At 46.9% G+C, this 27,105-nt stretch overlaps 1 protein-coding gene across 1 annotated transcript in view; it reads left to right on the top strand.

Annotated features, from left to right (window-relative positions):
• Positions 1-27,105, top strand: part of large1 (LARGE xylosyl- and glucuronyltransferase 1) — a 558,448-nt gene that overhangs the window by 302,485 nt on the left and 228,858 nt on the right. Inside the window, exons 3-4 of the mRNA XM_038780758.1 lie at positions 18,561-18,847; positions 25,235-25,317. Coding sequence (XP_038636686.1) covers positions 18,561-18,847; positions 25,235-25,317 — 370 coding nt within the window. The remainder of the gene's footprint in view (positions 1-18,560; positions 18,848-25,234; positions 25,318-27,105) is intronic.

The raw sequence follows: 27,105 nt of genomic DNA, 5'->3' as shown, positions 1-27,105 counted from the left end.
GGACACTGGGCATGTGGGAGGAGAGTATGAGACTGGGACAAGTTGATAAACTCTCTCAATAAAGAAAAACCTTGCGTTCTGCTTTCCTGATTTGGATCCTGACCACCTACAAATCCGCTTATATATTTAGAAATTGTGTGAGAGCTTGCAGTTAGTAAGATGTGATTTAAGTCAAAGAATTCTGATTAAACATTAATATTGATACTATGTACAGTTAGTTTTAGCAAATATAGAATTGTTTGAATTACTGTAACCTGTAATAAAGAATTAACATTTAATTTAGTTTTCAGATATGAGTATTTCAGTGGTAACTTGTCGCTTGACAGTGATAATTAATTTTAAAACATTTTGCATTTCAATTCCACAAAGGCTCCCAATATGAGCATTTGGAAGTAGTGTCTCCATTCTAATTATTCTGTGACAATGAGAGAAAATAATGTCTTGGAGTTTTATTAAAATTGCATACTTTATTAGATTTCTGCAACAGATAAAATGCTTTGTAGTCATAACTATTAAATATACTGTATTTTCATCATAAGTTAATTCTAGTGTTCCCTGGTGATAGTACTCTGGTCTTTGAAGCTTAGGTTTCAAGTCCCACGCGAGACATTGCACCCCTGATACTTCAGTGCAGGACCGAGGGAATGCTGCACTGTCAGAGGTACCATTATTAGGATGACATTAAACCAACTCCCCATATAGCCCCTTGCCTAGATATCAAAAAACCCCAGGTTATTTGAAGAGGTAGAGTGAGATCTCCTAGTCTTCTGGCTAATATTTACTTCTGAAACATCACCAGATTATTAATCAATTATCTCTGCTGTTTGTGGGAGCTTGGTGGATGAATCAGTGCCGTGTTTTTCTTATATTGCAGTTATGACTACACCTCAAAAGGTGTTTTAATTATAAATCAGTTTTATTGTCAGTCTTACTCCACTGGTATCAGAGAATCCCTACAGTGCAGAAGGAGGACATTCGGCCCAACTAGTCTGCACCGACTCTCTGAAAGAGCATCCTACCTACGCCCAATCCCCCACCCTATCGCCGCAACCCCACCTAGGGGCAATTTAGCATGGCCAATCCACCTAACCTGATCTTTGGATTGTGGGAGGAAACCAGAGCACCCGGAGGAGACGTATGCAAATGCGGGAAGAATATGCAAACACATGCAGTCACCCGAGGTGGGAATAGAACCTGGCGCGGAATGGCGCTGTCAGGCAGCAATGCTAACCACTGTGCCACCATGCCACCCACTCATGTAGGGCACTTGTGCATTAGGCTGCGGATTGACCTGATAAGATGTCTTTAAGACTATGAAATAGTTTGATAGGGGAACTTAAACAGAGTGGGCGCGATTCTCCCGAGTTACGAAAAATCGGGAAGCTGGGTTCAAAAACGGGCTCGTTTGACGCCAGCCTCCGCCCCCCCCAACCGGGAATCGATTCTGCTCCCCGGTCGGGGCTAGCATCACGCGGCCGTGAACACCGGCATCGCGGGCTTAACGAATTTCGCTACGCTCGCGAGCCAAAGTTAGCAACGGCTGACGCTCATGATGACGTTAGCCGCGCATGCGCAGATTAGACTACTCCAACCCGCGCATGCGTGGATGACGTCATCGCGCTTGTGCGTGAAACCCACGCATGCGTGGGCCGTTATGCCGCGCAGAAACAGATGGATCCATCGGGGTGGCGGAGGGAGAAAGAGTGCGCGGGGTAAGTAACCGCTGCCCGCGATCGGTGCCCACCGATCACGGGTCCATGGCACCCTTGGTACGGCCGTGCCAATCGGTGCCATGGTTCCCGAGAACGGGAATTTACGGCCGTTTTTACGAACGGTCAGAGCAGGTGTGTTTTACGCTTGTAAAAACGGCCGTAAAGGCCTTGGAAATCGGCCCATCGGCCAGGAGAGAATCGCTGCTCGCCGTAAAAAAACGGCGGGCAGCGATTCGTGTCGGGAGGCGGGCGTGGGGGGGGGGGGGGGGGGGGAGAATAGAGGGAGGGCGTCGGACCAGCGTGTCCGTAAAAATTTACGCCGCCCGCTATTCTCCGATTTTTCGTAAGTCAGGAGAATCGCGCCCAGTGTTTTCAGGCACAGGTGAGACTTGAACCGGGTGCATGAATATGAAACGGTCATTGATAAATTTAACAGGGCATTCCAAAGAAACCCCATTATCTAGGGAGTTGTGAAAATGTAGAACTCGCTGTAGCAGTAAAGAGAATAGTTGAGGTGACTAACAGAAAATATGTATTTTTATTCTTTGATTGGCTGTTGGCATTGCTGCCAAGGCCAGCATTCTTTGCCTATGCCTAATTACCCATGATCCAAGTGGCCAGCAACACCATCCCAGACGGCCATTAAGAGTCAACAACATTGCTGTGAATCTGGAGTCCCATGGAGACCAGACCGGGGAAGGACGGCAGATTCCTTTCTTTAAAGGATATTAGTGAACCAGTTGGGTTTCTACAATAATCAATGACAGCTTCACGGTCAATATTACTGAGAATAGCTTTAGATTCCAGATGTTATCAATTTAATTTAAATTCCACCAGCTGCCTTGGTGCGATTTGAACCCATGGCCCCAGAGCAATTAGACTGAGCCTCGGGATTATCACCATCTTCCCGCATGATAAACACATGAGGAAGAAAGGAATAGAAGAATAGCACATAGGGGTTAGATGCGCAAGAGGTTAGTGCAGAGAATAAACACCAGGTGGACCTTTTTGGTGAAGTGACTTACTTCTGTGTTTAGGAAATGAAAGTTGACACTATTTGAACACCTCAGTATCCCGGATAATTGTGGGACTAGCACACAATGAGTTAAACCCACTATATATTGAGCATAGAATGGCTCCATGTTCTTCATGGGAACTTTCAGAAAATGTATCTCCGGAGATAAGGTGACTGATGGTTCGATGTTCTGGAACATTGGCATAATCACTTCTGTTTACGGGGGATGAAACTGAACTTTTATTATTCGTCACGAGGTCTGAGCATTACTGACAAGACCAGACTTCACGACACATCCCTAATGGCTTTTGGGCAGATGGTGGGGAGCGGCGTTCTGGAACCTCTGCAGTCCATGTGGTGTAGGTACATCTACAGACCTGTCAGAGAAGGAGTTCCTGGATTTGTACCCGGCGACAGTGAAGGAACGGCGATATAGTTCAAAGTCAGTATGTTGTTTGACTGAGAGGGCATCTAGTTGTTCATATCCCTACTGCATCTGCTGCTTTTGCTGTTTTAGATGGTAGAGTCTGCGTGTTTAGACGGTGCTGGTGAAGGAGTCTTGGCAAATTGATGCAGTGCATTTTGTACAAACTGTTGCCACTGTGCACTGGTAGCGGAGGGAGTTCATATGGTGGATGGATCCCCAAGCAAAAAGACTGCTTTGACTTGAACAGCATCAAGCTTCTTAAGAGTTATTAGTGCTGCTCTCATCCAGGCAAGTGGAGAGTATTCCATCGTGCTGGGGATTTAAATGCCTTTTAGATGATCAACAGACTTTGGAGAGTCAGGAGGTGATTTACTTGCCACAGGAATCCCAGTTTCTGACCTGCTCTTGTAGCTATTGTATTTATATTGTTACAACACCCTGGGCTGGTGCGCAGTCAATTCCGGCCCCCTGTTGACCTCCCGGAGTCACAACACAAGTAAATCAACCAATAAGAAAAAGACCTGACTCCTTTGGCCAATGGCTGCCCAATAATTACAGTCACCAGGTTTGTAAATGTCAACACAATTATTGTTTATTTATAACAGAACTGTAATGAAATATGCAGCAAATACAACTGGTTAACTTATTATATAATTCCTAATCTCTCACCCTCTATACACATGCACACAAGACAAACAAACATAGAGGGGAAGAAAGGGGTAAAATTAATACGTAGAAGAAAAAAGGGTAATTGTTTCAGATGGTGGTTTTTAAGCACACCTACAGTAAGCTTGTAGGTCAAAATCTTGATTGCAGCCTGTAATGGTCTTCTCTGTAGATTAATTCACTCAGTGTCTGCAGCTTCAGAAATACAGCAGTTATACAGCTTTCCTGGAGAATACACAGGAGGAGAAAAAGTGAGCAGGTCCTTGTCTCTGTATGTCTCAGACTCAACTGCTTGATGAGGTCTCTGACAATCATCCCACTGAAGTAGGGTCCAATCACCACTCGTTGCCAGGCAACATGCAGCCTTTTCTCCAACTCATTGGCCACCAGCCAACCTATCGAACCGAGTCTCACCCCATCTCTCTGCTGCCAAAAAGTCTGAGGCCTCCTGTTCAAACCAGCAGGGTGCTTTCCTGTATCTTCTGAATTACTGGCTCCTCTCTGCTGCTTGACTTAAAGTCACAGGTCCATTAATCGCCCATGGATCAAACATGATCCATGTTAGGGGCCTCACGGTAGCATGGTGGTTAGCATCAATGCTTCACAGCTCCAGGGTCCCAGGTTCGATTCCCGGCTGGGTCACTGTCTGTGTGGAGTCTGCACGTCCTCCCTGTGTGTGCGTGGGTTTCCTCCGGGTGCTCCGGTTTCCTCCCACAGTCCAAAGATGTGCGGGTTAGGTGGATTGGCCATGCTAAATTGCCCGTAGTGTAAGGTTAATGGGGGGATTGTTGGGATACGGGTTGCGTGGGTTTGGGTAGGGTGATCGTTGCTCGGCACAACATCGAGGGCTGAAGGGCCTGTTCTGTGCTGTACTGTTCTATGTTCTATGTTCTATGATAATGGCAAAGCAAAAGAATGGGAAAATAAGGGAATGAACCAGAAGAACCTGTACACTGTGGCTGGTCCAGTTTAGTTTCTGGTCAATGATAAGTCGCTGTGATGTTAATAGTGGAGGATCCAGCAAAGGTAATTCCATTGAATGTCAAAGTGAGATGGTTAGATCATCTCTTGTTGGTGATGGTCATTGCCTGGTACTAGTGTAGCGCAAATGTAACTTATCAGTTGTCAACCCAAGGCTGGATATTGCCCAAGTCTTGCTCCTTATGCTCAAGGGCTGCTTCAATATCTGAGAAGTTGTGAATGCTACTGAATATTGTACAATCATTCAGAAACCTCCTGCCTTCTGGCCTTATGTTGGTGAAGCAGTTGAAGATGATTGGGCCTAGGGCACTATACTGAGGAATCTTAGCAGCAATATCCTGGGACTGAAATGATTGGCGTTCAACAACTACAAACCATCTTCCTTTGTGCTGAGTATGACTCCAACCAGTGGACAGCTTTATCCTTGATCTGCCACACTGTGAAATGTTGCCGTGATGTCAAGGGCAGCCACTCTCGCCTCTCACCTCATGTTTGGACCAAGGCTGCAATGAGGCCAAGTATAGAACCCAAAAAGAGCATCTGTGAACAGGTTATTGCTGAGTAAGTGCCAGTTGGTAGCACTGTCGACAACCACCTTCCATCATTTTGCTGATAAGAGAAGACTGATGGGGTGGTAAGTGTCTGGCTTGTATTTGACCTGCATTTAGTGCACAAGAGAGACCTCTGCAATTTTCAACATTGTTGGGTCGTTGCTGTACTGCAATAGTTTGGCTACAAACACCCTGGTTCTTTAGCACAAGTCTTCAGTAAGACAGCTGGGATATAGAGGGCAATGTAACCATGGCAACAGGATGATTGGAAGAGATTATGAAGGACTAAGAGCAATTTGCGTCGTCAATGTTGTAATGCTGTTGTCACTTGAATGTATCTTTGCTTCACTATGGCCACCTAGTGGTGGTCTACATCAACTGCATTGAACAAAGGACAGAATGGTATAAATATGAATGAATTACCAATGGTATTCAGATGGGAATCGTGACTCTGGTGTCCCGGTAATTCTGCAGTGTAACGGTTATCAGTGTTTATGTAACCTGATTGTTGTTAGATGACTCTGAATGAGAAAGTAGTCCAATACCCTTCATTGATGGTGAAATATCTTGTGACATGCCTAAGTAATGAAAGGCCAAGGTCTTTTTAACTAGTCCATTATATCTCCAGCAATAACATCCTCAGTGATGATCCAGCGGATAGGTAGATAGCACAAAATATAAAGGGATCGATGGACAAAGTGTGGGGCAGTGAAGCTAACTGGGTAGGTCTTTCAAAGAGCTGTAAGGTTTTATGAGTATAAAATCTACAGATCTGGCAGACTGCAGGTTTATTCTGTCTGTACTGAGTTGGTTGATCTCAACTCGACCTCAAATTAGTCAAGAACCGAGAATACTGAGGAAAAACAGATTCTGGCAGCATCTGGGAGAGGAAACAGAATAATTGGATGGGAATATCCGTTCCCCAGCCACGTATTTTTCAGCGGCGCGCCGTTTACTGGCGGCGCAGTTCTCTCTTCCCGGCGCTTGTCAATGGGATCTCCTATTGTGGCCATCCCGTGCCACCAGGAAACTCAAGGGAGGGTGTGGGAAAAGAGAATCCCAAAGGCTGGAGAATTCCAGTCAGATTTTTCAATGGGCCAAATGGCCTCCTTCTGCACTGTAGATTCTATGATTCTGTGAAAGGAGGACAGGAATTGCAACTCAACATTCCAGGTTACGTGATTTTCAGACGGATCGGCGGATGAAAACAGAAGGGGGTTCGCATCATGTAATGATTGAAGGAACATATATTGTCGTGAAGAAGAATTGTAGAAGAATTTCTGTTCTATCCTTAAATTGAGGGGTAATAGATATAGGACAGAGGTCAGAGGTGGGTTTTTTACGCAAAGAGTGGTGAGGCCGTGGAATGCCCTACCTGCAACAGTAGTGAACTCGCCAACATTGAGGGCATTTAAAAGTTTATTGGATAAGCATATGGATGATAAGGGCATAGTGTAGGTTAGATGGCCTTTAGTTTTTTCCATGTCGGTGCAACATTGAGGGCCGAAGGGCCTGTACTGCGCTGTATCGTTCTATGTTCTAATTATAAAATGAGGACATACGGGTTGAAACGAAGAACAAAAAAGGGGCAGTTACACAACTGGGACAGCATTGTGGACATGCCAGTGGTAAATATGTCAGCAAATCTCTGCGAACAACGGATCAGCAATAACGCGGGATTTCAACTACCCTAATGTTAACTGTACTATAATTCCTGTGGAAAGCACAGAAGGAGCAAAATTCAGAAAATGCATTGTGAAGTTTTTTAGCCTGTACGTAGCAAGCCTAGCAAGAGGGGGCGTGGTTCTAGACTGACTTTTAGAAACACCGCACGTCAACAGGGTATCACATAGGGATTACTTTGCATGGAAGTGATTATTATTCACTTATATTTATGGTGGCTATGGAAAAGGGCAAAGATAGACCAGGAATAAAGTTCTCAATTGGGGAAAAGCTAATGTTACTGAGCTCAGGTTGTGATTTAGCTGAGGTGGGCTTGAAAGAGCAACTTGAAGGTAACACCATGTCAAATCAGTGGGAGGCATTCAAGGAAGAGATAGTGAGAGTTCATCACAGGTATGTTCCCTTAAGATCAAAACTGATCTAACAAATCCAGAAGCCCCCAGATGTCAGTCACAGTGCCTTGGCCGCACCAGGGTCACGGTGCCTTGGCCGCACCAGGGTCACGGTGCCTTGGCCGCACCAGGGTCACGGTGCCTTGGCCGCACCAGGGTCACGGTGCCTTGGCCGCACCAGGGTCACGGTGCCTTGGCCGCACCAGGGTCACGGTGCCTTGGCCGCACCAGGGTCACGGTACCTTGGCCGCACCAGGGTCACGGTGCCTTGGCCGCACCAGGGTCACGGTGCCTTGGCCGCACCAGGGTCACGGTGCCTTGGCCGCACCAGGGTCACGGTGCCTTGGCCGCACCAGGGTCACGGTGACTTGGACGCGCCAGGGTCACGGTGCCTTGGCCGCACCAGGGTCACGGTGCCTTGGCCGCACCAGGGTCACGGTGCCTTGGGCCGCACCAGGGTCACGGTGCCTTGGCCGCACCAAGGTCACGGTGCCTTGGCCGCACCAGGGTCACGGTACCTTGGCCGCACCAGGGTCACGGTACCTTGGCCGCACCAGGGTCACGGTACCTTGGCCACACCAGGGTCACGGTGCCTTGGCCACACCAGGGTCACGGTGCCTTGGCAGTACCAGGGTCACGGTGCCTTGGCCGCACCAGGGTCACGGTGCCTTGGCCGCACCAGGGACACGGTGCCTTGGCCGCACCAGGGTCATAGTGCACGACAGCACCAGGGTTGAAAAAAGGACAAGGTGAATGGAGAAATAGACTTGGTGATGCCAAGTTTGGCACTGAATGGTTCTAAATTGTCAAAGGAAGGAAAGACTGAGGGGGTTATGGATTCTGTTGTTTGAAGGTCTTGGTAAGGAACAAATCTAAATAGAAGGTTCTCTAGGAAGATGCACGGTGGAGGAAAAGTGTCTGAGCTGGCATCTTTCTATTTGCCACCTTCAACATCTACGACCTCCACCACCAAAATCCCATTGCTGCAGTGTACAATAGATACAAGATGCACTGCCAGCAACATATCCTTTGACGGCAGCTCCAGAACCCATGACCCTTGCCGCTAGAAGGTCAAGGAGAGCAGGAGTATGACGACTGAAACAAGAAAATCCTTGTTAAACATAGCGTGCAGCAGAATTTTTATCCAGGATGCCCATCGGAGAGACGTCTCACTGTACTCAGCTAATGTGTTTTGAAGTGCACTATAAACATTTTTGACGGCTGTCGGTTTTGTCAGTTCCTGCCTGAAAGACTCAGTGGAAACTGAGCAGTGATATGTCAAAGTGAATGAGCTGGATAGGCAAGGAGCTGGTAACAAAAGACAACAGGTTGATGACAATCTAGGTGTGCCATGTTCTAGTATTTTTTAAATGAGTCGCATTATGCAAAGTGACGTTCCCTTTTTCAGTGGTAGATTTGTGCAGGTTTGGGAATAGCTTAAATAAAAGCAAATTACTACGAAGGCTGGAACTGAAACCAATGAGAAAATGCTGGAAAATCTCAGCAGGTCTGGCAGCATCCGTAGGGAGAGAAAAGAGCTAATGTTTCGAGTCCAGATGACCCTTTGTTAAACGCTTTGACAAAGGGTAATCTGGACTCGAACTGTTAGCTCTTTTCTCTCCCTACAGACGCCACCAAACCTGTCGAGATTTTCCAGCATTTTTTCTTTGGTTAGGGGGATAGCTTGTTGTGAAAGACCCATTGATATGACATAGAGGCAGTTGTTTTGGCAAGGATGTCACTGCTGCTTCTGGGCCACCTCCAGGCGTACCTCAGTACCAAGCATTACAAGGGGAGACGGTGGTGTGTAGTATTGTCACTGGGCTAATAATCCAGGCCCCTGTTCTGGGGGCATGGCTTCAAATCCCACCATGGCTGTGGTGGAATTTAAATTCAATTAAAACATTTATTTTTAATACAACAAATCTGGAGTTTGAGGGTATGGAGTCTTTGTAACTGCCTTCCTCAAAAGCTAATTATCAGTGGTAGGTCGGAAGATACAATCAGATCAGACGCGAGTTTATTAAATGGCGGAACAGGCTGGAAGGACCAGTGGCCTAGTCCAGCTCGTAATTCGTGTGTTACTTAAATCTGGTCTTAGTAATGGCAGCCATGAACATAGAACATAGAAAATACAGCACAGAACAGGCCCTTCAGCCCACAATGTTGTGCCGAACCTTTGTCCTAGATTAAGAACAAATTAATCTACATCCCATCATTCTACCGTAATACATGTACCTATCCAATAGCCGCTTGACGGTCCCTGATGTTTCCGACTCAACTACTTCCATAGACAGTGCATTCCATGCCCCCACTACTCTCAGAAGCTATTACTTAAACCACAGTATCACAAAACAGAACATATTGTGATCACTTACTCGATGCTGTACCACAACATGGCGGAACCCACCAAGCAGAAGAAGTAACCATTGATTGTTGTAAAAACCCATTTGGTTCACCTGTGTCCTTCAGGTAAGAAAATCTGCCCCCCTTACCTAGCCTGACCTACACTTGACTCCAGATCCACAGCAATGTGGTTGACTCTTGACTGCACTCTGAAATGACCTCGTACGTCACTCAGTTTAAGGGCAATTAGGGATGGGCAAGAAATGCTGGCCTTGGCAGAGATGCCCGTGAGAGAATTTTTAAAAAGCATATAGCACAGATAAAGGTAAAGTGTTTTTTCTCCACTTGTCAATGGGATGTATCAATGCCAAGGTCAGCTTTTATTATGCATCTTGTGAGTAGGGGCTGGGAAGCTGCTTACAGCTATGGGGCTTGCTAAGCCATGTTGGAGGGCAACTAAAGGTCAACCACACTGGTGTAGGTCTTGAGTCAAGTGCCTGAAGAACATTAGTGAACCAGATGGATTTTTGTTTTTACAACAGTCTGGTAGATTCATGATCACTATTAATGACTTTATTTGCGATTTATTAATTCATTAAACTTAAATTCCCCCTGCCTCTGTAGTGGAATTTGAACGTGTGCCTTTGGAGAAGGCCTCTGGTTCATTAGTCCTGGAACACCGCCCTTTGAGAAATTAAACCTTAAGGTTCAAATGCTGATGAGTTATGTTGAAAGGTTTTGACTTTTAATTTTTCTCTCTCCTGATTGGGGAGTTATAACCCGAGCTTTAAGTGAAAACTTCAGGCGAGTGCTCAAAGGCTATTTGCCATACAAGGCACAAACGCCCAATCCAATGCTGTCAAGTAACTTTTCATTAAAGCTCCATGAAATACAAGGGAAATCCAGACTGACTTACTCTCCCTCTCCCATTCCAAAAAACCTGGAGACAACAGGAAAAATTCACTTGAATTGGCGTGACACCAATTATTATTCTGTTGCGGTGATGAAGAGACCAGAAATGGTACAAATATACTTTGAGAAGTGAAGTGACTCCATTTCTTTTATAGATCGTTGACAATTTCTTCTGAGTCGCTGAACGAAAAGAAAGACTTGGTGTGGGCGGCATTGTGGCATAATTGTGAGCATTGCTGCCTCACAGCGCCAGGGACCAGGGTTCGATTCCGGCCTTGGGTAACTACCTGTGCGGAGTGTTCATGTTCTTTCCGTGTCTGCGTGGGTTTCCTCCGGATGCTCTGGTTTCCCCCCACAGTTCAGAGGTGTGCAGATTAGGTGGATTGACCATGATCAATACGCATGGGTTATGGGGAAAGGGCGGGGAAATGGGCATAGGTAGAGCGCTCTTTCAAAGGGTCGGTGCAGTCTCGATGGGCCGAATGGCTTCCTTCTGCACTGTAGGGATTCTATGGATTCTATCATGGGTCAGACATTCAACTTTTCTGATGATAAAAGATAGGCAGCGTTGTAAACGTGAAATTACAGAGATATAAATGGATGAAATAAATGGGCAAAAATGTGGCAAATGGATTTTCATGTCGACCATTGTGAGGTCATCCATTTTAGATTTAAAAGGTGACGATAGAAAACTTTGTGAATGGTGAAAAGCTGTAAATCATGGGAGGTCCAAGGAAACATGGGGGTCCCTACAGCGCAGAAGGAGGCCATTCGGCCAATCAAGTCTGCACTGACCCTTCAAAAGACGACCCATTCGAAAGACCACCCTACCTAGGCACAATCACTCACCCCATCCTTGCAACCCCACCCTACGGGGCATTTTACCAAGGCCAATCCATCTAACCACATCTTTGAACTGTGGGAGGAAACCGGAGCACCCAGAGGAAACCCACGCAGACACGGGGAGAATGAGCAAACTCCGCAAAGACAATCATCCAAGGCCGGAATTGAACCCGGGTCCCTGGCGCAGTCGGGCAGCAGTGCTAGCTACCGTGCCAAGTGTGAGAGAAGTTTGCAACTCTCTATTGGAAACAGCAATTGATGGTATATCAATTATTAATCTGTAATTTTAGATCGCTCAATTTTTCTTATCGTATTGAGTGATATGAGGCAAAGGTGGGCAAATCAAGCTAAATAGTAGAACAGCCACGATCTCATTGAATGTCAAAACAAGCTCAAGGGGCTGAGTGACCTACTCCTTTTCCCACATTCCTATGATTGATGCCAGGGATGCGAAACAATGTTATGAAGGGTGTCTTGATTTATTCTCTCCTCTTGGATTTCTCCTGTCCTCTTTAAGTTTCTACCTCTAAAAACATTGCTTCATGCTTATTTTCTGAAGACAGACATATATTGGCCTTTATTTCAAAGGGAATGGAGTATAAAAATAGGCAAGTCTTGCTAAAACTATACAAGGCAACAGTTAGACCATATCTGGAATACTGTGAACAGTTTTGGTCCACTTATCTAAGGAAAGATATACTGGCTTTGGAGGCGGGCCAGAGAAGGTTCACTCGGTTGATCCCGGGTATGGAGGGATTTTCTTATGAGGAGAGGCTGAGTAGGTTGAGCCTGTACTCATTGAATTTCAGAAGAATGAGAGACGACCTTATTGAGACAGATAGAATTCTCAGGGGGCCCTGATAGGGTAGATGCTGACAGGTTGTTTCCCCTTTTGGATGGGGGGGGTGGAATTAGGACCAAAGAACATAGAACATGCAGTGCAGAAGGAGGCCATTCGACCCATCCAGTCTGCACCGACCCACTTAAGCTATCACTTCCAATCTATCCCCGTAACCTAATAACCCCACCTAACCTTTACTAAGGGCAATTTATCGGTCAGTCCACCTAAGCTGCACGTCTTTGGATTGTGGGAGGAAACCGGAGCACCCGGAGGAAACCCACGCAGACACGGGGAGACCGGGCAGACTCCGCACAGATAGTGACCCAGCGGAGAATCAAACCTGGGACCCTGGCTCTGCGAAGCCAGAAGGCATAATCTCAGAGTAAGGGCTCGCTCATTTGAAATGAAATGAAAATCGCTTATTGTCACGAGTAGGCTTCAATGAAGTTACTGTGAAAAGCCCCTAGTCGCCACATTCCGGCACATGTCCGGGGAGGCTGATACGGGAATCGAACCGTGCTGCTGGCCCGCTTGGTCTGCTTTAAAAGCCAGCGATTTAGCCCAGTGAGCTAAACCAGCCCCTAATCAGAGATGAGGAGGAATTTCTTCTCTCAGAGGGTCATGAATCTGTGGACTTCTTTATCGCAGAGGGCTATAGAGGCTGGGTCATTAAGTGTGTTCAAGGCTGTGGAAGACAGATTTTTACCCAGTAAGAGAATCAATGGTTATGGGGACAAGATGGGAAAGTGGAGTTGAGGATTACCATCTCAGATCAGTCATGATCTCATTGAGTGGCGGAGCAGAATCGAGGGGCCGAATGGAGTACTTCTGCTCCTACGTCTTATGGTCAGTATGATCTGTGCTGGTGACAGGCAGGCTTTTCAAACCTTTCTGTGTGAGAAATCCTTTCAAATATTGGCAATTTTCTGGGAACATACAGATTTACTCCTTGACAGCCTCAGCAAATATTGACACATGATGCCAATGTATCACAGAATATCATCGATTGGTAGCGCCAGGTTAGGGAGGACCCATCCTAACCTGTAAAAGACAGCGTCAGCTATTGGAAGCTGATGAGCAGAAAGCTGGCAGTTTAGAGAATGTTGAATATTATGCAGAATCACTATGGTTCAGAAGGTGGCCACTCAGCCCATCGTGCTTGCACCGGCTCTCCGAAGGAGCATCATGACTTAGTGCCATCCTCCTGACTTTTTCCCTGTACCCCTGCACATTGTTTCTATTCAGATAATCATCTCATGTCCTCTTGAATGTCTCAATCAAACCTGCCTCTAGTACACTTCTGGGGCAGTTCTCAATGAGTGACGTTGGCAGGGCTCCATTTGTCGTTCATACCCGGGTGTCTTAAGATGGTGAGGATGGCCCTTTCCCTCGAAAAGCTGCAGTCCCCATGTGACGATGTTCCCACTTATGGGTTAGGTTGGGAATCCAGGACATTAACCCAGAGATGATTACGGAACGATTCTATAAATCCATGTTCGGGTGATGTGTTAGAGAAGGACTCGAGAGGCGATGGTGTTCCCATGAAATTGCTGCTCTTTTCAGACCATGGGATTGGGAGGGCCTGAACAAGTGGGCTAGGTCAATTAGTGCAGTGAATCTTGTAGACATAAACTGTTGTGACCTGGTGGGGGAGTGGTGAGTGGATATTGGGTCCAATAGCAGGGGCGCTAATTAAGTGTCTCTGCCTTGAATGCTGTTGAGTTCCTTGAATGTGGTCGTATGCAGGTTAGATGTGATCTACTCTTCCTCTGGCCCACATAACCTAATAGTGTGCCGCAGTGCACAGTGGTGGGTGCCTTCACAGACTCGGGGAGACTCCGAGCATTGGTAATTCCTGCCAGCGCTATTATTAGGTAGGTGTATTTTTGAGAGGAAGGTCAATAGGATGAGGTCAAGTACCATAGAATAGAATTCCAACAGTGCAGAAGGAGGCCATTCAGCCCATCGCATCTGCACTGACCCTTCAAAAGGCCCAATTCCCACTCTAACTAATCCTATGTATCCCCACCTAACCTTTGGGCATTAAGGGGCAATTTATCATGGCCAATCCACTGAACCTGCACAACTTTGGACTGTGGGAGGAAATTGGAGCACGCGGAGGAAACACACACAGACACGGGGAGAAAGTGCAAACTCCACACAGACCGTCACCCGACGTTGGAATCGAGCCCAGGTCCCAGTGCAGTGAGCAGCAGTGCTAACCACCGTGCCCCCATGTCGCCCCAATAATGGAACATAAGAAATAGGAGCAGGAGTAGACCATTCAGCCCTTCAAGCCCACTCTACTAGTCAATGTGATCATGGTTAATCTTCCACTTTAACACTGTTATCCTGCACCATCCCCATATCCCTTGTTGATCCATCAATCTCGGGCGGGTTTCTTTCAGCCCGCACTGGGCTGGAGAATCCCCGTGACTGGCGCGAATCGCGCCACGCTGCCCTGACGCTGGCACACCGGTGCCATTGCCGCTGGCTTGGTTGGCGCAGCGCCAGTCGGGGGCCACTCTACACGGCTGGCCCGCCCATTCTCGGCCCAGGATGAGCCGAGCTGCCATCGTGAAAACGCCGAGTCCCGCCGGCGCCGTCCACACCTGCTCTCAGCCGGCGGGAACTCAGCATGGAAGTTTCGGGGCAGAGGGGGGGTGTTCCAACCCCAGGGGGTGGGCTCCGATGTGGCCTGGCCCACGATCGGGACCCACTGATATACAGGCCGGCCTCTCTGGCTGGGGGCCTTGTTTCTTCCGCGCCGGGTTCTGTAGTCCTACGCCGTGTTGCGTCGGGGCCGGCACGTTGAAGAAAGGCACTGCGCACGTGCACGTTGGCGGCGGTGCCACTGCGCATGCGCGGATCCCGCAGTGCCCAAAAGCTGGAGCGGCGTGAACCGCACCAGTGCCGTGCCGACCCCTATTGCCGGCCAGAATTAGTCATGGGGACGGCCCATTCACACCGCCGTAAAATGTGACGGCGTTTATAACGGCATGGGCGCTCAGCCGCAGGATTAGAGAATCCCACCCCTCATTCCTGAACATACTCAATGACTCTTTGAACTGTGGGAGGAATCCGGAGCACCTGGAGGAAACTTATGCAGACACAAGGCGAAAGTGCAAACTCCACGTGGTCACCCAAAGCCGAAATTGAACCAGGTCCCTGCTGCTGTGAGGCAGCAGTGCTAACCACTGTGCCTCCGCTACTTATTTGTGTTTGTCTCCTCGCCAGCTGAATCAACCTTGGTTGGTGAGGTAAATCTTTCTAAAACCTCACTAGTGTGCTTTGATGCACTGCTGTCAGGCAGCTCCTGGTTGTAGCCCTCCACCCCCACGTACGTCCTCAACCCACACTGAATCTTCCACCCAGTGAATCCACCCACACTGAATCCTCCACCCACACTGAATCCTCCACCCACACTGAATCCTCCACCCACACTGAATCCTCCACCCAGTGAATCCACCCACACTGAATCCTCCACCCACACTGAGTCCATCCACACTGAATCCTCCACCTACAGTTTGTTCTGTGCCTTTACTTTCCTTTGAGCAGCCTGCAAGTCACGCTCAAAGTGGAGAATTACTAATTTATTCGCTGCTAAGCACCAGTCGGTGATAATCAGCAGCATGTCCATTTCTGACCTGATGCCACGGAACATCATGAGGTGCAGGGTCAATGTTCCAGGTCATCCAATTGTGTATCTCTGCTAGGTCTCCACTACTGCTGTGACAAGACTTGTCCAAGTCATAATTATGAAGGATTATAAAATACTGGCTGATGGATATGAGTCTGACTTTTGACCAGCTTGTGAGCGCTCCCAACAGCGTGAACACCAATCTCAGATGTTTATCAGGAGCCTTTCTCAGGGTTGACATTGTTGAAATGATCTTAGTCGTGTCCTGCTTGATGCCCGAGTCATTGTTGATGGGTCTGTCTGACTTCTCTTTTTATTTATGACTTGTAATATATTTGCATGATGCCTGAGCGGTTCGCTAGGCGATTTCAAAAGGCCTTTACTGTCAGGGTCGCCGCCATGTGTTTATGATCACCTTCACCTATATTGAAGTGGAGAATAATTGTTGGACACGGAACCTGGCGCCCAGGGATAGCATAAATTATCTTCTATTTTGGCATTTACTTAATTGAAATTACTTAAAACCTTTTAATAGCTATTGCAATCAGTAATAATTATATAGAAACAGACCTTCTCCCAAATGAGCCCTCTTGAACTACGTTCTGCAGTAAAATAAGACCATAAGGGGCAGCACGGTAGCATTGTGGATAGCACAATTGCTTCACAGTTCCAGGGTCCCAGGTTCGATTCCGGCCTGGGTCACTGTCTGTGCAGAGTCTGCACATCCTCCCCATGTCTGCGTGGGTTTCCTCCGGGTGCTCCGGTTTCCTCCCACAGTCCAAAGATGTGCAGGTTAGGTGGATTGGCCATGATAAATTGCCCTTGGTGTCCAAAATTGCCCTTAGTGTTGGGTGGGGCTACTGGGTTATGGGGATAGGGTGGAGGTGTTGACCTTGGGTAGGGTGCTCTTTCCAAGAGCCGGTGCAGACTCGATGGGCCGAATGGCCTCCTTGTGCACTGTAAATTCTACGATAAGACATAGGAGCAGAATTAGGCTACTCGGCCCATGAGCCTGCTCCGCATTCAATTTTTGCTGTTATTTTTCTCATCTTTCGCTGATGAAGAGGGAATTTTGTTATTCTTTCATGGGAGGTGGGTGTTATTGGCCAGGCCAGCATTTTTTGCCCATCCCTAATTGCCCTTGATAAGAAGATGGTGCGCCACAACCTTGAACCGCTACGGGCCATTTTTTGACTCTTTAGCCTTTTGGTGCAACTGTGTGGCTCGCTGGGCAATTTCAGGTGGCAGATAAGAGTCCCCCACATTATGTCTGGAGTCACATGTAGGCCAAACCGGGTAAGGATGACAGATTTCCTTCCCTAAAGGACATTAGTGAAGCAGTGGGGTTGCCAACAGTGAATAAATGTATTCCTGGAGGTTTTGTCACTGACCTGCCCGCTCCCGTGCTCCAGCCATTAGTCAGTCAACACATCCATTCTTGTGATGCACGGCCATGCACACCATTTCGAAAGCAAAAAGATTCATTACCCACTGGGATGATGCTTGTGTGGCAGCCAAACAGCAACCACCCCTTTACAGGTAGCCTGGGCACCTGTATTATTAGTCTTGTGACACTACTATGCAATCGTCTCCAGCTTCCATATTTAGATGCGTTGTTTCAAACGTAAACGTCGCCACAGTCCCAGAGGACCATGGGCTGGTGGTGATTTAACCTGAGGGTCACCACACCTCGGACGAGGTTGAGAAGGCGGGGCCTTGATGAACAACCTCAACCAGTACGGGAATTGAACCCGCAGCTAGACAGCTGGTTTATGATGCAGGGTGAGACTTGCAAGGTGATGCATGGGTTCAATTCCCGTACCGGCTGAGCTTATTCATGAGGGCCCCACGTCCACAACCTTGTCCCTCGCCTGAGGTGTGGTGATCCTCCGGTTAAACCGCCACCAGTCAGCTCTCCCCACTCAAAGGGAAAAGCAACCTTTGGTCATCTGGAACTATGGTGACTACTCATATTGGTCCAGCAACACCTTCCTATCAGGAATCAGACCAGAGGTGACATGAAGAAAAAAATATTTTACTTCACGACTGGTGATCTGGAATGCATTGCCTTGTGAGCAGGTTTATTAGTAACTTTTCCAAAAGGAATTGGATGTAACCCTGAAGGAAAATAATTTACAGGCTCTGGAGAAAGGAGAGGGGAGTAGAACTATTGGATCACTCTACCAAACAGATATGATGGACCAAAGGCTTTGCTATATCATTCTCTGATTCCATGAACAGAAGTGAGGACTAAACCAATGTCGTTCTCCATCACACCCTGAGAAACCGCAGAGATTTCTATCTCATTAATCTCGGCTGGACGCAAAACTCATATTCTTTAGCTAAACTAGGAATGTCTAACCCATTGTGCCACCCACTGCCGAATCACTTAGGGCGAGTAACCCAATTTAAGGTAAATAGGTTGTACGCAGAAAAAAAAATCCCTTTCCATTTCTGATGCTCTCAAGCCAGCTCTGGTGATGGTCAGAAAGGAGCGTACGTTGACTTTGTGTTCACTGCCGTAACCGTACTCGTGTCTGTTCATTTGCAGATGAGAAGCCAGTCTCGCTGTCTCCCTACGAAGCCCCGGCAAACAGCCCTCGGTACATGTTCAATCAGAGAGAGCGGGAATCCCTGGAAGTGCGAATGCGTGAGGTAGAAGAGGAAAACCAGGCCCTTCGGAAGCAGCTCAGCCTCGCCCAGACCCGGGTCCATCACCATAGGAACCATTCTAAAAGCTATTCCACGGAGGAAGGCACGGGGGACAATGAGGTGGTGCATGCGTTGGCGTGGAACGGCTCGGATTGTGGCAAACGGCCCACCGTGGAAAAGTGCGAGGTAACTCTAATTCTATCCCTTCCATGTTTGGCTCCAATCCCGTGTCCATCTCTCTCGTTGAATTTTCCCCGTGGCGGTAACATTCCATATTTTTGACAGAACCATAATGGTTCACAACGCAGATGGAGTCGATTCTCTACTTCAACATTTTTTCCATTTTCCCTAATTAAAAGTGCATAATAATGTTTTTTTATTTCAATTTTAATGATTATCCATAACTATGTCACAAATTATGATTGCTTCTTTCAGTTGTGTCATTATCCAATTGGACACCAGCCACCATGGTTTTTCAATAAACCAATTACATATCTATTTTCTCCCTCACTCCCTGCAAACCCCCCCCCCCCCCCCCCCCCCCCCCCACCCTGTCTCTCTCTCTTTCTTTGTCCATCTGTTCGTCTGTCTCTGCCTTGGACACTGTCCAGAGTAGTATGCAACAGGAAATAAATTCTGACATGTTTTATAACTCCCCAATGTGCACAGTATAGGGACTTTTCACAGTAACTTCATTGAAGCCTACTTGTGACAATAAAAGATTATTATTATTATATTTCCCCTCAATGGCATCAAATTTTGGCTTTCCTCCTTTCCCCCCTCGTGACTATTTTTATGTGCCTTGCTCACCCAGGGGTGCGAAGGCTAATTGCAAGGCGATTCCTGCCAACCTTGCTCACCCAGGGGTGCTGAGGCTAATTGTGAGGCTGCTCCAGCCAACCAGTCGGGACCTCCAAATTGGGAATTGAATTGTGGATCCTCTCAATTGTGTGGCCTACCTAATTGTTTCATAAAATTCACACAAAGACTCTTGGTAGAGACTCTTGCACCTCTGGGCCCGCAGGGATTTGCCCATTGACATCTTTGTTAATTATCAATTTGTTAATTGCTAATTATTCATGAAAAAGTGCTGTTGGGCCACCTTTCGCCAGTTGAGCTACTGAGCAGCTTAACCCAGTCGGTTCAAAAGTTTTACTTGAGATGTTGCCTGGTATTATCCCTTTCTGATACATTACTGACCTGCTGTGCAGTTCCAGCAGATCCTGTCTTTTTAGTCAATTGTAGTTGTTTCTCTCTCTTTCCCCCCCCCCCCCCCCCCCCCCCATGTAACACTGTCGCTTTCACAATTACAAGTGTGAGCAGGTGGTGTTATGTTCCTTGTATTGTTCTCCAAGATAGCCAAAGCCAAAGTCGTAGTGTTTACAAATAACATAAAGCTATACGTTTAAACCAAAGCTAGTTTATTTTACACTACTTGAAATGGTTTGCACACTCTACTGAGCAACAGCCAACAAAATAACAGTATTGAATCTGTTACAGTAATTAATTATCTGTCTAATACAACCTACACTCTAACTTAACCTCACACTATCCTTTTACATCATCTTCGCCAACAGCGTCTCCCAGAATGCTTAGAGACACAGCCTTTTATAAGACGACTCAGTGATGCCATCTAGTGTTGATATACATGAACATCTTAACCCTTTACTCTCCTGAGATTATAATATCATTACAGGTGGGACTGGCTCGAGGGAGATGCCTTTTGAATTTTCTCCTATGCTTTTTTATAATCTACTCCATAGCTAATAAGCATTTTTTATAAGCAAGCTAATTCTCCTGTAAACCAAGCCCTCGTGTATGTCATGCGTTTGGTAACATACCACAAAGCAATTGCCCCTAAAATTTTAATACATGAAAAATTATGAGGCATATGTCTACTATGATCTCATATTTGATGCAAAAGGTGGTACATGTCAACTCTTGATTCAGGCTAAGAGAAATATTCAGATTTTTGCACAGGTTGGACAATTATACAGAAGCAGAAGACAATTAAGAAAGCAAGTTGAAAAATGAAAAAATGAAAATCGCTTATTGTCACGAGTAGGCTTCAATGAAGTTACTGTGAAAAGCCCCTAGTCGCCACATTCCGGCGCCTGTCCGGGGAGGCTGGTACGGGAAGTTACATGAAATAGAACTTTTAATGTAAAAAAAAAAAATTATACTTATCTTTTAAAATAGGAGCCAGAGGAATTCAGACAGCAACTTGCAGTACTGCACTGGCCTCGAACACAATGTAAATTTTATCGAGCAGGATTGTCTGAAAGCTTTCTACTTCTTTTGGTAGTCTCTGACTGAGCCTCTGATGGACATGATGGTGGGAATTACTCTTAAGATGCCCATTCTAATGTTTAGACAACGTGCGGCAGGTTACTCAAGTCCCCTGAGAGAGCGTAATGACCTTTCTTGGTGGAAAGGGAGGTAACCACACAGCCTGCTGTTAAACATCTACTAGCCCCAGAAATTAGATCCTGTTGCATTCATGTCAATGCAACTCAACAATGTACAACCTGTTCACTTCTTAGAATAAAGCTCCTTGATGGTTACGCCGCTTGGGATGTGATGCATTGATTCAAAAGCTTTTAACATTTGTCCGCAGTTGAAACCAATCCTCTGCCGGATTTGCTTAAGCTTAAAAGTGCAATAAAATTACCCAGTGTCCTTCAAAGGATCAATGCATTGACTATCACCTAGGTCCAAGCCTCTGTGTCGTGCTCACCTATAGATGAAACGACGGGCCTACTTTTCCACAGATTGTTGCACTCTATTTTGAAGATGAGCAAGGAAAGTGATATCTTCCATCTGAACTCAAGTTACTTCACAACAGTGCACACAGTGGAACAGAAATCCCCCCCCCCCCCCCCCCCCCCCTCCTCCCCCACCAACCCATGTGACGCAGATTGAAGAATCTGTTTTTGGCACAGTACAGGGGAAAAACACATTGGTGAGCAGGAGGGACAGTGCTGGTGACAGAGTGTGAGAACAGCAGTACCATGGCAGCTCAATTAGCTTTCTGAACAGTTTCTGCAGCTCCCTTGAGGTGCCAGCTCTTCTGCCAAGCAGAGGATAACTAGCAATGGCTGTGTTCGCGGAAGATAACTGGCACTGGGTTTCTGCCAAGCAGACGATAACTAGCAATGGCTGTGTTCGCAGAAGATAACTGGCACTCGGTTTCTGCAGGATAACTGGCTGAATCAGTGGAAGACAACAGATAAAATGTGGCACAAATGAAAGCGAAATACTGCAGATCCTTGAAATCTTGAATGAAGAAGAAAATTCTGGATACATTTCAGTGTGTCTGGTAGCATCTGTGGAGAGAGGGGGCGACTTAACGTCCCGCATCTGTGTGACTGTTCTTCAGAGCTAAAGAGGGATAGGACTGTGATGGATGTAGTAGTGTGAAGGCCCTAAACAGACTTTTCAGGTTAGGCACCGTTTCACGTGCAGCGCCTTGAATTCGGTCTGTTATATTCGCTGCTCCCACTGGGGGTCTCCTCCACATTGGTAGACTTAACGCAGACTGGGTGACGGCTTTGCGATACATCTTTGTTCAGCCCTCAAGCCTGACCCCAACCTTCCTGCTGCTTGTCATTTTAACTCAGCACCTTGTTCTCATTCCCACATGTCCATCCTAGGCCTGCAGAAATGGTGCAGTAAAGCCCAATGCAAATACTGGTGGAGCAGCACCTCATCTTCCGAACTGTACAGTCTTCTGCAGTCAACATTGAGTACAACGATTTCAGGCTGAAATGTTCCCACCATCTTGATCCCTTTTTTGTTTCCTTGGTTTGTCCAAATATAACCTCTCTCCCCCACCCACCTGATGAAGGAGCTGCGCTCCGAAAGATAGTGACTTCAAACAAACCTGTTGGACTTTAACCTGGTGTTTTAAGACTTCTTACTGTGCCCACCCCAGTCCAACGCCACATCATCTCTCTCCCACAGGGCCTTCTGGCACTTGTTTTTCAGTTTTGCTTCCACAGAACACTGACCTTCGTTCTTCTATTCTGCTCTCTTACCTTTCTGCCACTATAAGAACTTCTTTAGTCCTTAATGCTTCCATCAACACTCCTTTTGTCTTGTGTCCATGACATCTTTTTCAATCTTTTAGCTCCGACCTAATATAGAATTTACAGTACAGAAGGAGGCCATTTGGCCTATTGGGTCTGCACTGGCCCTTGGAAAGAACACCCTATCCGCACCCCTCCACCCTATCCCCGTAACCCCAACTAACCATTTTTGGACACTTAAGGGCAATTTAGCAGAGCCAATCCACCTAACCTGCACATCTTTGGACTGTGGGAGGAAACTGGAGCACCCGGAGGAAACACACGCAGACACTGGGAGAACGTGCAGACTCTGCACAGACCTAAGCCGGGAATCGAATCTGGGACCCTGGAGCTGTGAAGCAACTGTGCTAACCACTGTGCTCCCAGACTTCTATTCACCTCCTGCATCCCCCTCCATATAACCCAAGGCATTCCTATCCCTCTTCAACCCTGAACAAGTCATACAGACTCAAAACATCAACTCTGTTTCTGTCTCACAGATGCTGCCAGAGCTGCTGAGAGAAGCCAGTAATTTCTGCATTTCTTTTTTCAGATTAAAATTTGGCACCGAGCCACTTAAACTCCAACTCCAACTATTTACACAGTGCCTTTAACTTAGTAAATCATCCCCGGGCATGACACAGCAGTATTAGCACGCAAGGTTGAACCGACACAAGAAAGAAGATATTAGGACAATTGACCACAGGTTTCTGTAGGATGGAAGATTGGGATCCAGTGTAGGTCAGCGAGCACAGGGGTGAAGAGTGAACAGAATTTGGTGCAAGTTCAGAAGCATGAAACAGAGGATACGATTTAACTAGTCCGTTCTGGGCGGGAATCGAGGTGTCGTTCCCGGTGAGACCCTGCTATCGAATGACAGTGTTTTCTTTCAACAGCCAGAGGGGAATGTCTCACCGAGGTTGCATTTAGCCGCATATCCTGCACTGGGAGCGGAGCGCCTTGATACAGCAAGAGACCGGGGTGCCATTTTCAAATGGCACTGCGATATCGACCCCCAGACGTGACCCTGGACCCCCGCAATGCCCCAACTCACCTGTTGAGGGGTCGCCAAGCCCCCTCCTCCCCTGACCCCACCACACCACATACAGGCAGGGCACCCCCGAACCCCGGGAAAAGACTGTAAATCGTGCCCAGTGTTTGGCCTGACCACAACTTTATGAAGGGTCCTCCTCCTCCAGGCACTGCATCCAAAATTGGTGACTGTGATCTGCCATTGGATTAGTCCATGATCATTCTTGGCAAAATACTGCACTGGTTTGCCATTGCCTTCTGCAGTGTGGATGACTGGAAACCTCTGCTTTTTCCACCTGCCATCAGGCCTATTGGAAGGATTTGCGAGCTGCTAATCAACCTGTTTGACCACATTGCGAATCGGAGCCTCTGACCCATCGGGTGGCACCCTCTCGCTGCGGCATAGGGCCTCTGATGGAGGGTAGACTGGGATGACGCTGTGGAAACGAAAGTCGTCATTTTTGTCCATGGAACCTATATGCGGTCAGAACCTTATTCCAGGGGCAAGTGCAACACCAAATTGCAAAATGTTGAGCACAACCTCAGATTTTGTAGAGGGATGGAAACAGTGGCAGGGAATGGAGCTTGTGGCAGGGTCCAAAGGCAATGTCTTCAATCTCATTAACAATTCGTTGGAGAGAATATTAAGTCAGGTGACCAGTTCTCAGGATTGTCTTTTTGGAGGAGAAAATGGTTGACTTGGGTAGGAGAATCGTTGAAAGTTGGTGGCAAGATTTCATGTCACACAAAAACATCCATCGACACAGAGTTAAGGTCAGGCCTGTAGAATTTGCTGGGGTATAGATATGCGTCTCAACCTTTCATGACACAGTGTTGCAGCATTACTGAAGAGCGGCCTTTAATCAAGAATTTTGTCTTTTAATAGAAAGTTTACTGAGAAAGAGAGAATTCATGAAACTTGCACTGATCAGAGAGAGAGGGAGAGAGTTGGTTCTCATTTTCACTCAGTCGAAACAAGGTTAACGCCGAGTTATTCTGGACTCTATTTCACATTGTGCTCAAGTCTTGTTCTGATTTTTAAATGTCCAGATCATAGTGCAAGCGGACAATGATGTGATTTTGACATTCTATCCATGAGATTTGCAGCACAGATACCACCTGATGTTGTACTAAGCCCTACAGAGGAGAATATCCCATTGTCCTCGGCCAGTGCAGTTGTTGGGAAAGTACAGTTGGCTTCAGGACTTCGTGAACCAGTAAGGAGTAAAATCCCCAGGTTTCCAGCTCCCCGTTGCTCCCCAGCGAGAGGTGGAAATAGAAAGTGCCGAGAGTGGACATTTGGTTGAGGGCAGGATTGGCTTTGCTATGATGCCCAATATGGCTGAATTGCCGAACAATGCTCACTGCCTGAATACGATAAACCAGCAAGGGTTCCTTCCGGAGAGAAGAAAATTGGGGAAAAGATTCCTGTTGACCATGTGAAAATGTAATTGTTTTTTGTTTAATTTTGCAGACAATCCACATTGCCATTGTGTGCGCAGGATACAATGCAAGCCGTGATGTTGTGACACTCGTAAAGTCCGTTCTATTTCACCGGTGTGTATGCACAATGCTCTATTTTCAACAATTTGCTTCGGTATATGTTTCGTAGGAGCAGGACCTTGCGTCCCAAGCCTGTCATTGTACCACTCGTCTATCTTCATCTGCTGATGAATGTGCTGGTTGCCTTGTTGAAATAAGAAAGCAAATAGAGATTGTGAACGCCAACTAGATAATTAAGTATGGAAAGTATCAATCACGTTCTCGCACAAAATCCAGCACCTCGATTTTCTAGTAATGGTAAGTGGTAACACCAGCTGATTTTCTCTATCCCCAAGCCAAGCTTAGAACCCAGAGCTACAGAGGGATCTGGGTGTCCTGGTACATGAATCACAAAAGGTTAGTACACAGGTACAAACAAGTAATTAGGAAGGCAAATGAAATGCTGTTATTTATTGCAAAGATATAAAAGTAGGGAAGCTCAGTACAGTTGTGGTGAGACGACATCTGGAGAACTGTGTGTAGTTTTGGACTCCTGACTTAACAAGGCTGTAATGTGCCTAATTGGAAGATGAGGTGCTGTTCCTCCAGTTTGTGCTGGGCTTCACTGGAACATTGCAGCAGGTCAAGGGCAGACATGTGGAGCAGGACGGTGAGTTGAAATGGCAAACGACGGGAAGGTCTGGGTCCTGCTTGTGGATGGACCAAAGGTGTTCTGAAAAGTGGTCACCCAGTCTGTGTTTAGTTACCCCAATGTAGAGTAGAGCCCATTGGCAGCTGCGAATGCAATAAATCAGATTGAAGGAGGTGCACGTGAAGCGCTGCCTCACCTAAAAAGTGTTTAGACCCTTGGATGGTGAGCAGGGAGGAGGGAATGGGGCACCTTCTGTGATTGCATTGGTAGGTGCCTTGGGAAGGGGGTGAGGTATTGGGTGAGATGGGGAGGGGACCAAGGTATGCCTTGAGAGAATGGTCCCTGCGGAATGCTGACAGGAGGAGTGAGGGGAAGATACTCACGCCTTCCACTCCCTCCCAGAACCAGGATAGGGTCCTCCTTGTCCTCACATTTTGCTCCACCAGCGTACGCATTCAAAGGATCATCCTCTACCAGTTCCACCAACTCCAGCATGATGCCACCACCAAACACATCTTCCCCTTAGCCCGCCCCGCTATCACAATCCTCAGCCCCTTGCAACATCACACTATAACATATATATAGATAAGGAAGACCGGGTAGTCAATCTATGCTCATCCATCCAAGGAAACCTTATATTCCTCCACTACATCTTTTGTTGATGCTTAATGCCAAGGTTATAGTTTCCATTGTCCTAATTGGATACCCATTCCAAGTGTGAACAACATATACCAGATCTTTTAGAAAGTGAAAACTAAATTACATTAATAAAGTGCCTTTCTTCACACTCAGACATCCGAAGGTTCTTCACATGACGTACTCTTGCAGTGGGTGAAACACAACAGCCCACTCTGTGCACAGCAAGCTCCCGCAAGTGGTAACATGAGCAGATCATCTGTTTTAGTGATGCTGATTAATGATGAATATTGATCAGAATATCAAGGAGATCCCCACTGCTTTCTTATGAATGTTGCCATGGGAGAGGGCAGAAGTCCTTATCTGACAAACAGCATCTCCAACAATCCAACATTCCTTCAGTGCATCACTGAAGTATGAACCTGGCTTATATACTCAAACCCCTGGAGTGGGCCTCACACCCTTGACTCATTGACTCAGAGAAGGGAGCATTGTCAGCGAGCCACGGCTATGTTGTCTTTTACGGGTTTTGAACAGAGGTTGCGTTTGAAGTAAATGCCGAGTTGTACTTTTTC

Source organism: Scyliorhinus canicula, chromosome 20 (genome assembly GCF_902713615.1).
Source record: "Scyliorhinus canicula chromosome 20, sScyCan1.1, whole genome shotgun sequence".
NCBI lineage: Eukaryota > Metazoa > Chordata > Chondrichthyes > Carcharhiniformes > Scyliorhinidae > Scyliorhinus > Scyliorhinus canicula.
This window is presented reverse-complemented; position numbering and strand designations above follow the sequence as displayed.